Source organism: Delphinapterus leucas, chromosome 11 (genome assembly GCF_059928025.1).
Source record: "Delphinapterus leucas isolate spDelLeu-1000000601 "Yukka" chromosome 11, BTC_Dleu_Yukka2, whole genome shotgun sequence".
NCBI classification, from domain to species: domain Eukaryota; kingdom Metazoa; phylum Chordata; class Mammalia; order Artiodactyla; family Monodontidae; genus Delphinapterus; species Delphinapterus leucas.
Genome location: NC_143139.1, coordinates 56,012,252 through 56,025,042, shown reverse-complemented (window position 1 = coordinate 56,025,042; position 12,791 = coordinate 56,012,252). Strand labels below are relative to the sequence as shown.

Sequence of the window (12,791 nt, the reverse complement as noted above, 5' to 3'; positions counted from 1 at the left end):
TTACCAATCTAATAATGTCTAGTCATTATTTCATATTTAGGTGTGAAGCATACCTTTTCTTTATTTTTCTGTATTATTAGAAAATCTTATGAAGCATATTTGTGAGTAAAAAGGGTAAAACTCTAACTTCCCACGGGTTGCAAAAAATTCTGTAAAGGTCTTTCAAAATACAAATACTTTTAATACCAGTATCTGCTGAAGAGATAAGAACCAAAACAACTGGGTTAGAAGCACTTCTAATGAAATATACTCATAAATCTAAGTATTTATTTACTTTTGAACAAAGAGAATTTTCAGATTATAACTAACTGTGAAGTACCTATGAAAAATCAAAAAGTAAATTAAATATTCAAGGTTATTAAGTAAAAACACAGGTAACTAATTCTCTTGGGGAGGAATATCACTCTGAGGTTTATCTTCCAAGATCAAGTAGTACTTCGAAATGAAAGGGAATATAAATCACTCATGCATTTTGTCCTCATTTTTCTGCCATATAAATTTACTTTAAAACTAAAGTATTGTAGAAACTAAAAATCTTTAAAAGGTTGTATTTCTTGCTTGGTTAAATGTACAGGCAATTCTAATTCCCCAAGAGTATCAGATTAGGCTACAGATATCGCTATACGGTATACTTAGAACAAAAGGGTTCTGCCAACAAATGATGCTTACATTAATTAGAATGCCAAAAAATGTGAAAGTTTCTCAATTCCTATCTAAAATACAATACAAGGTAATCACAGAAGTCACTGCAATTCAAGCCCTCAGGAAAAAAAAATGAGAGTAAAGAACCTTTTTAAAATTAAATGAGGATCTTACAAAGTCAAGAAAGAAGTGGAGAAGTTTTGTCTTTTTTTTTTTACATGCACTTTGTATTTTTCCTTTAGATTTAATATTACACGAGAACTACAAACTGAAGCGGAGTTCAACATACAAAGTTAACTAAAGATCTTGGTCCATTAAGAAGTATTTCAATGAAAAGAGATCTGAATGTACACATCAAACCACCTGAATGTAGCCATTTAGCCATTTCAGTCCACTGTGATTCTTAAGCAACCCTTTAAATCTGGGATAAAGTTATCTTCCAAAATTGCAAAAGAGATGTCTTCACTGGCGTTTGGGAAATAACTTGTCAAATATACCAAGTATTCCCAAACAACAACATAAACCCGGTATGTAAAGAGATATTTTCAAATTTCTAAGCCCCGCCCCCTACTTTATTACTTCCACTTATGTTGTTTTAAGAGGCAAATAACGCTGTACTTATGATTCTAGAGGTCTAGAAATTCCTAAAATCAAGCATGACAGAAAATCTGTTCAACTTTTAACTCTAAATTCAAGCATGGCCTCCCTCGTGAACAGATTCTAACTAGGTACTTCCTACCATTTCGCCAAGAATCTAAGGGTTGATATCACTGTATTTAATTATTAGAAACCGTCCAGAAGATTAAGAAAGGAGTAGGATTCTTTGACCAAGAGTTTTGAAACAAAATGTGTTGCATTCGGTCTTCTGGATGTTGAAAAGTGAAGGCATCTCTTAGGATTCGAAGGAAGCTGATGTTTAGGTTCCTTCCAAGAGGTTGGTACCCGTATGTAAGACTTTTGTAGTTGTAATATACCCACAGTGCCTGGAATAAACGCAAATTCTAAGACCTTGGAAATGTTTTCATAAAAGGAAAAAACTCGTATTCGCCAAGGCCCATAGTTACCAAGAGTTAGAGGCTGTCTCTCCTAGACGGACCACAGAGCCTAAACTAAGAACTAGGAGCGCCTCTTTCAACCCCAGTCACTTGTTCCGCGAAACTTTTAAGTTAGACCCAAGACAGCAAAAGGTGGAGAGGCCCCGGCGGAAGTAGAAACCTAGGGCTAGCAACTTCACAGACAGAGGCGCCTCGGGTTCCTCCGCCGCCCCAGGATTCTCCGGACTAAGTCTCTACCAGACCACGGAAGCTTCACCCTCCGGGTACGGAAGCAGAGGAAGCATCCCAGTTGCACTCTTTCTCTTCCACCACCCATAGCCTTCTGTACCCAAGGGCCTGGCAGCTCCTGAGGCCCGTTAGCCACTCCAGTGTCCCCCACCTTTTACGTGTACATACACAGAAACACACATAAGTTGCAGATGATGTGCGTGTATTGAGAGAATGTGAAGAGCCAGAGACCGCGGCAGCTGCCAGGAAGGCGGCAGCGCCGTCTAAAGCGGGCCCGGGGTCCTTGGCCACCGCCGCTGCCGCCTTCTCTTCTTCCCCAGGAAGCAGCGCGGCGGAGGCTCCTCCGCGCCGGAGGGAGCCCGGGGGAGAGGAGTCTAGGGGAAACCCCAGCGCCAGCTGAAGGGGCCCGGCCTAGGATCCAGAACTGCCGCTGCAGCGACCCGACTACAGCGACGCTTTACGTCCCGTCCACCACCCTCCCCATACACACCCCCTCCCTCCCTCCACCGCCACCCCCCCCCTCCCCGCCCGCTCCGCTCTCCCTCTCTCGATTGGAGCCGAGACAAAAGCAACGGGAAGCGGCGGGCCGGGACGCTGCCCGCGGACCCCGGGCGCGACCGGCCCGGCCCCGAGGCATTCCCCCGCCTTGCGGGGGCCCCGAATCCGCCGCCCCCGCCGCGCGCCCCACTGCCAGACTTCCGAAAATTTGCCAAAAACTCACCGCATGAATTTTCTTGTCCCGCGGATCCAAGATGGCGACGTATCCACCGCGGAGGCTGCTGGGAGCAAGACCTTTACCCTCTGACCCCCGCCGTGACCCCCGTCGTTCCGACTTCCCTCGAGGCGGCGGCGGAAGGTGGGAGCGGCGATTGCCTACGGGACAGGGTTGGGGGTGGGTAGACCGCTTCCCGCGCGTTCGAGACGGGTTGGGGAGGAGCGCTTCACTCCCTCACCTTCCTCCCCGCGGCCTCCACCGTTTCTCTCACCGACTCGTGGGGAGGTTCGTAGCTTCTCCGCAGTCGTTACAGCGAGCAGGGCCTCTGCGGCCCCTACGGCTCCCCTGGGGCCGGGTTGCTTCGCAAGGACCACGGGCCCTAGGTCCGAGGAGGACCGCGGGCTCCAGGGGCGGGGAATGATGAGGTGGCGTCGGTCCGCCCTCCCTAGGGACGCGAAACGTGTTTGTGTTTGTGTTCGTGTCGGACACCCCGCCCCCCTTCACGTCCGCCTCGTCCCGGCCCCACCTAGCTCCAGCCACCTGAAACTGATCTGATCACTATCCCCTTGTCTTCCCTCAGCCCGCGAAACCTCCGGTGCTTGTTCACGCACTTCCAGGGACTGGCAGCACATCACCATCACCTCTTGAGAAGTGAGTTCCCCTCAGCCAAAAACCCTTGGTATTTTCTACTCACCCCCCTTCCTTTTTTGTTGTTGTTTTTTAACTTGTCGGGAGGGAGCATATTGGAGAGCAGGTTTTTAAAATACTGTTGGGTGAGCTTTGCTGAGTTAGATTTATAGCACTTTTCTCGCTCCCACTCCCCAGTCCCCACGTAAGCTGGAGTGACTGCGCTGTCACCAAGACCGTTTGAAATTATGGTGGCTTTGGGGGAAACTTCAGGAGAGTGAAGTCTCTGCTTCCCAGAAAAATAATTGTCAAAGTGAAATTAATTTTATTTTCTTTGAAATAATAAATCTCTGTCTATTCCTTTGTGTATTGATCAACACTTCCCTTTTTACTTGACATTTTTGGACCTAAAAAGAGCCTCTGCATGCGTGTTTAGGAATTGTGTAGTTCATTGTTCATTCCTTTCTACTTGAGTAATAGAATTCACTACTGTAAAGTACAATTCATTTGGAGTAAGTAAAATTTCTACTTCCCTTGTTTTGTTTCTTTTATAAAATCATCCTTTCCTTCCAAAAATTTACTGTGGTTCAATTTAAAATTTATCACTGAAGGGCAAGAGGCATCTGTCAGTCATAAACAGCAAGAAAAATAAGCATACTATAAAATAATAGGTGACTTTGTTGTGTTTACAGAGTACAAGGTATTTTGATAAATTAGCTGATGTAGCCAGTAGAAAATGTTTTGCCTGGTTATTCATTTCATTAAACATTCTGCTTCATTGTGTTTTTTTACTTAAGGAAAATTCAAGGAGGAGCAACACTATGTTCTTCCTTACCTTTTTCTTCCCCTTCCCCCAACAGTTCCTTCCTGCCTCTTCAGCTTTCTCTTCTACTATGTAAGATGGTGTGTTAAAATGTTGACTCTACCTCTAAGTATATGTCATACATATAGGTATATTAATACATATATCTGTGTATTATTGAGCATTTTAATCTATTAATAACTTGAAAGTTTAACTATTAATATTTGGAATTGTAAGATGAAATGATAAAAGTGGGGTATGCGTCTATGTATATAGTAACATCAAGTATTACTTACCATTCTAATCTATTAGTTTGACTTATATAGAGCATAGGACTTTGTTAAAGCCAAAAGATGACCCTTATTTTTATCCCCATGTTTACTCAGAGCACAAATTTTTGGGGGGGTGTTTGTTTGTTTGTTTGTTTTTAATGGTGCCTCGGGTCTCTCAACACCCAATTCTGTGAATTTTATTTTATTTTTTTATTTTTTGGCCACACCACATGGCATGTGGGATCTAGTTCCCTGACCAGGGATCGAACCTGTGCCCCTTGCATTGGGAGCGCGGAGTCTTAACCGCTGGACTGCCAGGGAAGTCCCACAAGTTTTAAATAGTATAAACTTTGGTAAAATTGGAGAGATCACTTCCAAAAGGAGACAGGTCTAATTTGAGGGTTTTGTTCCCTTGGGTATTTTACTGGAAAAGATAGAGCAGCAAGCATTTTCATGGTAAATGTGTAGCATAGCAGTGTTGGGGGAAAAATACACTGATACTATTGTTTTCTTGAGAATGCTATTTGTTTAGGATAAATTTACTTTAAGCCTTGTTGAGAACAAGTTTAAAATAGTTCTATTAGTGGTGCCCAATCTTTCATAAGTTTGTGAAATTTGTTTAATACCTACCTTAGAGGTAGCTTCTAGGTATTAAATAAACCAACATTTCTTAGATTTATGGCTTTCTAATAAGCACTCTAAGTAGTACATTTTTAATATTGTCCTGTTGCTTCTAAAAGTTCGTCTTTATCGCTAATATTGATAAAATTTGCCCATTTGGTAGGTTGTGAGTTTTTTCTTTAAACTATTCACTTTGATAGATTGTCTTACTTGAAAAATAGGCCATACTGAGTATGTGTTTTATGTGTGTTTGAAATGTAAGATGCATCTTATAGAAAAATTACCGATTTAGATTGAGAAAAAAATTCCTTATTAAGGGAAGAATGACTTTGTACATAACTAGTTGTAGAAAAGGGAGGCCTCCCATTTTTTAAAAGGTATAGACAATCCTGAAAATCTTACCATGCCAAGGAATAAAAAAGAGGCATCTCAAAATTAGCATATGCTGAAACAGAATATTTGAATCCAAATTGTCTTCCTGTAGTCTTTCTGATTTCCGTAAACAGTACTGCCAACAGTTCACTCACTTGCTTAGGCAAAAAAGTAGGAATCTTCTGTGATTCCTCACACTCTCGGTTCAATTCATCAGCTCTTCCTTGTGTTTATTCTGCATTCAACCACTTCTCATCACCTCTGATGCTACCACCCTGTCCAAGCCACCATCATCACTTGCACAGCAATATCCATACTATCTCTGCTTCCACTTTTCCCTGCACCCCTTTTAAACCAATCTCCATACCAGCCAGGGTGATCATTTAAAAAACTTGATGAGGTTATGTTACTTGTTTAAAAGCCTGCAGTGGTTTCCTCGAAATCGAATAAAATCCAATTTCCTTACCATGGCCTTTAAAACTGCATAATCTGACTCCTGCCTTCCTCTCCAACCTCATCTTACTCTCACCCTTCTCATTGCCTCCCTTCTGTTTCTGTCACGTACCAAGCTTTTTTCAGTCTGTAGCAAACAACGACTGTTAGTTATCCCCTAAAATTTCTCCATTTTTTTCATAGTAATAGACATGGACATATGGCTGTCCAGAATAAAGACTGTATTTTCTAGCCTCCCTGTGGCCATGTGATAGTTCTGGCCAATGTGTTATAAGCAGATATGTGGCTTCTTTCCAGAACCAACCTTAAAAGATAGCTGGTGCACATCTTCAGTCCTTTGCTTCTTTTCTTCTTATATCCTGGACCCTGGAATATAGATGTGATGGCCTAGGACTCTAGCTGCCAATTTGGGTCATATGCAAGCTCCCCCATCCTAGGGGTGGCAAAACCTCAACCTAGTGAAAATATGCGTCCTTGACTTTTCTAGAGTACCATATCAGCCCTGCACTCCTTACATACAGATTTTGGTGTGAGGAAAATGTAAACTTCTGTCTTGCTAAAGCCACTATTTTTAGGGCATCTTATTCTCAATTGAACTTAACTGATACTCCATCTCAGGACGTTTGCTCTCCAATTTTTTTTTTCTGCCTGGGATGTGGTTTCTCTATGTCTGTATGGCTAACTCATTCTCATCCTTCAGTTCTTAATTCAGATATCATTTCTGACTAGCCTTCCCTGGCAACCATATCTAAAGTAGCTCCTTTTCCCATTTACTTTCTTTTACATGACCCTCTGTTTTCTGAATAGCATTTGTAATTGTATCATTATCTTCTTTATTGTTGATTGTTTCCCTACTAAAAATGAAAGTTCCATGGGAGCAGAGAGTACATCTGTTTGGTTCACTACTTTATCCTCACACATAGTATACATTAGATAAGTACTGTCGAATGAATGAGACAGTGAATAAATGAACCATTGAATGAATGAAGTAGATCCTTATCCAAGATTAGGTACACTTTTTAAAAATAAAAAGTCTTAAGTTTTCCTTCAACACATAATGTATAAAATCCAGGGTAGGAATCAGCTAGGAGAAATAGTGCTAAACTAATGGTATATGCCTAACTTCCAGGCCTTGATGATGAAGATGTATACCTTTTTCTGGTATATATAATAAGAAGGTTATTACAGGAAAAAAGCTTAATTGGTGAAGCAAACTGGCAAATCAGAAAGCACTGCAAAATAATACCTAGGGCAGAAACTCCACTACGTAGAGGGAGTGATTATGTAACTTACTGGATCTCAGATTCTTCACCTAAAATATACGTAAGACTCTTAAACTTTGAATGGTAGTGTTATAAAGGTTTAATAGTAAGTCCAACTTATGAGTGACCTAACATGTTAAACATTAATTTGTTCTTCAGGTATTATTTTAACAGGTGATTGATTATGTCTTGATAATACTGGCAAGGGTTCAAAGAAACAGGGCTTCTTATACTGCTCAGAGTATAAAATTGGCACATTTCTAGTATGCAGTTTGGCAATATGTATCAAAAGCCTTGAGCATATACATTTGACACTGCAATTCCTCTTCTAGAAATGTATCATAGGAAGTAAGGATATGTGTAACAATTTAATTACAAGAGTGTTCGTTATTGCATTGTTTGTTAGGATTCTGGTAAATAAATCAAGCTACATCCATACAACAGAACAACATTCAGCCATTAAAAATGATATGGAAGAAGTTTTATTGACATATATTAAGTGCAAAGGGAAAGGTTTAAAATATAATTCCAATTTTGTGAAAAAGTTTGTGTCACAAAGGTCTAACAGGATATGTGCAAGTAATTAATTCAAAACTGCAGAAATAACTGTTGCAGGTATTTTTGTTTCATTAGTTCTATTTCATAGTTTTTAAAAAAATTTTCATAGAATAAATTTTATTTATTTATTTATTTATTTATGGCTGTGTTGGGTCTTTGTTTCTGTTCGAAGACTTTCTCTAGTTGCGGCGAGCGGGGGCCACTCTTCATTGCCGTGCGTGGACCTCTCACTGTCGCGGCCTCTCTTGTTTCAGAGCACAGGCTCCAGACGCGCAGGCTCAGTAGTTGTGGCTCACGGGCCCAGTTGTTCCGCAGCATGTGGGATCTTCCCAGACCAGGGCTCGAACCTGTGTCCCCTGCATTGGCAGGCAGATTCTCAACCACTGAGCCACTAGGGAAGCCCAGAATAAATTTTTATACTGATTAAAATTCTACCTTTAAAGAAAAAAGTGGATAATTTGGGGAAATAGTTTCATATACTCAGTTGCCAAGCCTGATGTCTTTTATCCTTTCTTCTTCCCATGCCCCACAACTAATTACCATTTCTTGTTTTACGTTCTAAATACTTCTAGCATCCTCCCATACGTCTCCATTCCTTCAACCATTCTCGTAATCATTCCCTCATAATCTCTCATCTGAACTTTGAAAGAGATTTTTTTAAAAAACTGTTCTTTCTTCATGAAGTTTTATGTCTCTCCAGTCTTCAAGACTACCACCAGATTTTACAGTACACATTTTCGGAGACCCCCGCCCCCTCCACCCCCCACATAAAATCTTTATAATGATGCCTCCTCCACTACAGGATAAAAGTGCAAACTCCTTTCCATGAGGTAGAAAGCCCTTCATGTTATAACACCTTCCTACATTTGTAGCCTTAGGTACTACTTGGGGTTCTAGCCTAATACTCGATGCTGCTTCATACTTCAAACCTTGCAGTTTTCTTCCCTCTGCTTTGAGTGACCTCCTCCTCCCCCCAAAATGTCTTAAACCAGCACAGTCTCCTATGCTGGTTTAAAAAATATGTCCACAAGGGAATTCCCTGTCGGTCCAGTAGTTAGGACTCCACACCCTCACTGCCGAGGGCATGGGTTCGATCCCTGGTAGGGGTACTAAGATCCCGCAAGCCATGCGGCACAGCCAAAAAAAAAATGTCCGCAAAATCTTTGATATTTCATTCTTCAAGAAGTGGAACTACTTAATTCACCTCCTTCTGAGTACACGTTGAACTTTGTGACTTTCTTCTAGTAAATAGAATAAGAAGTGACCATGACTCTCGAGACTAGGTCATAAGAGGCATTGAGACTTCTTCCTCTTGCATATTCTCTTGAATCACTCCAAGGGAAGCCAGCTGCCATGTCATAGGACACTCAGGCAGCCTGTAGAGAAGCCTGTGTGCCAAGGAAATGAAATCTAACAGCTGACAAGGAACCAAAGCCTGCCAACACCTGTGTGAGTGAACTTAGAAGCAAATCCTTGGTCCTCCTTGAGATGCTTCCAGCCCCAGCCGATAGCTTGACTGCAACTTCACAAGAGACCCTGAACCAGAACCAGCTAGCTAAGCCCCTCCTGAATCTGATAAAATTTGCCTGAAGCTGCTATGGTTTGGGTTAATTTGTTATTCGGTAATAGAACCAAAACATCTTCCTTTGGGACTCGTGTGAAATTTTTCTGAACCCACTTTTTTCTTCACTTCCTATGGAATTGGGTTTTGCCCAACTAGACAATGAGCTGTTTACAGGCAAGAGCTATGCTCCTTTATCTTTTTTCCCCATTTCTAGCACAGTATTGACAGATGTTAAGTCCTCAGAAATATTTTGCCAGAAGGAAGTGAAAAATTCTTTGACCAATTGTAAGCAACTTGAGGGTAGAGACCCTGTATTTTTATCATTTTATCTTCCTTTACACAGAATAGGAAAGAAGATAAGCAGATGCTCCAGAGAGATCTATGTGATAAATAAGGTTAGACCTAAGTGTTTTTACATCAACAAGTGTTTTTAGCACTGATATGCTCAGCATTGCACTGAAAAGAGTTGTGAGCAACATGATTTGATTAGAGAAAAATATAATCAGGAAATAGTAATAGCAGCAACAGATAAAGCAAACACTTAGACCCACCACATACCAGACACTGTTTTAAGCATTTTTCCTGTATTAACTCATGAAATCCTTACATCTACTTTTATGTGCTAGAAATTGCTAAAAATCTGTGGTACGGACTATAAATTCTCTGCTAGATCAGAAAAGGGAAGGGAGATCAGACTGGTGTGTCTGTCAGGGATAACTTCACCACGTGGCTGTTTAAGTTCCATGTTCAGTGACATAGTTTGGATAGATGTGGATGAAAGGAAGAGACATTTTCAGTGAGGGGAATAACATGAGGAAAGGCAGCTTGTATTAGTTTGCCAGAGCTGCCATAACAGAGTACCACCAACTGGATGGCTTAAACAAACAAATTTATTTCCTCACAGTTCTGGAGGCCAGAAGTCCAAGAAAGGTTTGGTTTCTTCCAAAGGCCTCTGTCCTTGACTTGTAGATGTCTGTTTCATGTTCATGTGGTGTTTTCCCTGTAAGTGAGTCTGTCTCCAAATTTCCCTTTTTTATAAAAACACTAGTCATATTGGATTAGGGCATACCTGTATGACCTCATTTAACCTTAATTACCTTCTTAGATGTCCTGTCTCCAAATACAGTCATATTGTGAGCTACTGGGGATAAGTACCTCATAAATTTGGGAGCCGGGGGACAATTCAGGCTAACTCAGAAGCAGAAATGAGCATAGGCCAGAGACTAGAAGCGGCCTAAGACAAGCAGAGGGGGCTAGTGGAATTTATGTATCAAGAGAATAAGGTTGCAGGATTTGGGAGTATTTTAAATGTCAGGCGGAAAGAGTTGATATGGATGACTTTCGCTAAGTCATTGCTAATCAATCCATTCCCAAAGTTTAGTCAGCACTTAAAAAAGAAAAAGTTAAATATTATAGAATCCTTTATAGTACTTGTTTTTATCATATCCACTTTTATCACCTAACATCACTGCTCTAATCTTACCAAGATAATTAAATTATCTGTGAATCATCTCAAAACTAATGAGATATAAGTTTTTACCTGTTCAAATGAATATCATAAAATAAATATTGATTCTTTTGCAGGATGTTTCCCCAGAAGAATCAACAAAATGCACTTGGCCCTTGAGATACAGTTCAGCCCTGAAAGGGTTAAATATAAATTTTAACATTGTTTCTAACTATCCATTTCACATTACAGCGTTTGATAACAGTCAAAAGTCTGGCACAAAAAATTATACACATTTGTGCAATGCATGCTAGAAACAGCAGCTTTGAAATCGGGAGTAAGCATTTGTTTCAAAAAGGAACCCTCTGTTAATTATCTGGTTAAACGTGAATAGTTAATTTAGTCCACAAAGATTGCATTGGTAATAATCTGTGAGGACACATGATACCAGTTTCATTTAAACAAAACAGTTACCACAAATAAGTCTGTGCAGTAAGAGTGACAAATATTTCAGTAATACATACACCAAGATGCCTTAAAGTTGCCAAGGTTTAAGAAAAGTCAGCAACACGTTAAATATACTAGTGTTCAACTCTGAAATCTTTCAAAATATGAAGGGAATAAAGCCTTTAGCTTGCCTTCCCAGTCTCACAAATTCAGTAGGACTAATAAAAAGTGTCACTGGATCACAGGCTCAGTTTCTATGTATATTTTAAGAAATTGCATAGAATCGTAAGAGCGTAAGATCTAAAACAAAATTTTTTCAAAAACAGCATACTGTTTACATGAAGCATTCACCATTCTAAAATGAGAGTCATTATTGACGGTAAATGACCAGCATCTCTAAGAATGCTATCATTTGGGGGAGGGGGACATGTTCCATGGTACTATTCTTCTTAAGATCACTTTTTATGATCTTCCACACAGATTGAGGTTACTGTTTACTTTTAGAAAAGCATTTTATAATGCTTGAGAATCTTTATTAAACTTCATTTTGTTTTAATCTCATAATGATGACAACAGTGACACTGTATCACACACATGACCAAAATATTCTTATCTTCAACCTGTCACCTATACATTTCATGCAATATTTGTTGCTTAAAAATACCACAATGACAATGAAAGTAAAATAAGAAAATCTGGACAGTTCCTTAGAGTTTGTCATATAAGGATTTCTCCTATAATGAGCTTCCAAAGCTTTGCATTATTTTCATGGCATTTTTCCTGAACTCTTTGTAAATTTTCTGTATCCTTTTTGAGTTGTTTTCCAGATATGAACATAAAAGTATGTTTTTAATATAACCAGTTTTGAGAATAGTAGAATAAATGCTTCCTCATCTTAATATGATGTTCTCTTCTGACTTGGTATTCATTTCTCATTTGTTATTCAAATGTGACTGATTCTCAATTTTGTACCCCACATTGTGTCTTATTATTTAGTTCTCAAGAAAGCTACATAACTTCCCCCATATTCTTGTATGCCATATGTATGTGGCAGATCCCCAGTTTAAACTTGTGAGCCATATCTTGCCCTTCAAGTATCCAGTTCTTGTAGAGAATTGCTCTCATTTTATTTCTCATCACCTTTGGAATTGATGACAGCAATATTAAAGCCACTTAATATTCTCAGCCGAACATTAAAGATGTTATTACTCTCTAGTGCTTTCATGGGTCACTATCACCTAAAAAATAGGTAGCCTGAAAGTAAAAGCCAAATTAATGAGGCAACCAGTGAGAAGAATATGAGATCCTTGGTAACCATAGAGTGGCTGCCACAAACCAATCAGCACAAGAAAACCTCAACAACAGCAGTTCGACGTAAAATAGGTGGTCAATATTGGCCTGATAATAATTAACAACTACGACTTAATTTGGCATCTACTAAATTGCAAGCACCATAGTTACATAATTCCACTCAATCTGCATAACATGAGATAGGTAGTATTTGCACTTTACAGATGGAGAAATGGAAGCTTTAAGAGGCTTTAAGAGAGGTCTTAGATTACACAGATTGTTTCTAACTTCAGAGCCTGTTCTCTTTTATTGTTAGGGTATGTAATTTTTTAAATATTGTGTATAATGTTTTTATATATACATTTTCATGGAGTGAGGGTTCTTAGATTTCATAAGATTCTCTAAGGGGTCCCTACTGAAAAATAAGTCTGAGAAC

The 12,791-nt window shown here is 39.8% G+C and overlaps 2 protein-coding genes across 29 annotated transcripts in view; one reads left to right on the top strand and one right to left on the bottom strand.

Moving 5' to 3' along the window:
- CNOT2 (CCR4-NOT transcription complex subunit 2) overlaps positions 1-3,077 on the bottom strand; it is a 111,305-nt gene extending 108,228 nt beyond the window's left edge. For 4 of the 7 annotated variants that reach the window (XM_089921009.1, XM_089921008.1, XM_089921005.1 and 1 more), the window contains exon 1: positions 2,647-3,077. Coding sequence is in view for 5 of the 7 variants with exons in the window: in XM_089921005.1 (XP_089777131.1) it covers positions 2,647-2,651 (5 nt within the window). In the remaining 2 variants the exon portion in view is untranslated. The remainder of the gene's footprint in view (positions 1-2,646) is intronic. The other 3 variants (XM_089921012.1, XM_022571547.2, XM_089921006.1) reach the window with 2 other exon arrangements.
- LOC149748030 (uncharacterized) overlaps positions 2,506-12,791 on the top strand; it is a 218,059-nt gene continuing 207,773 nt past the window's right edge. For 18 of the 22 annotated variants that reach the window (XM_089921032.1, XM_089921031.1, XM_089921025.1 and 15 more), the window contains exons 1-2: positions 2,524-2,925; positions 3,221-3,291. In XM_089921032.1, the coding sequence (XP_089777158.1) occupies positions 2,678-2,925; positions 3,221-3,291 (319 nt within the window). In that variant the 5' untranslated portion in view covers positions 2,524-2,677. Of the gene's footprint in view, positions 2,926-3,220; positions 3,292-12,791 lie in introns of all 22 variants that reach the window. The other 4 variants (XM_089921035.1, XM_089921036.1, XM_089921038.1 and 1 more) reach the window with 3 other exon arrangements.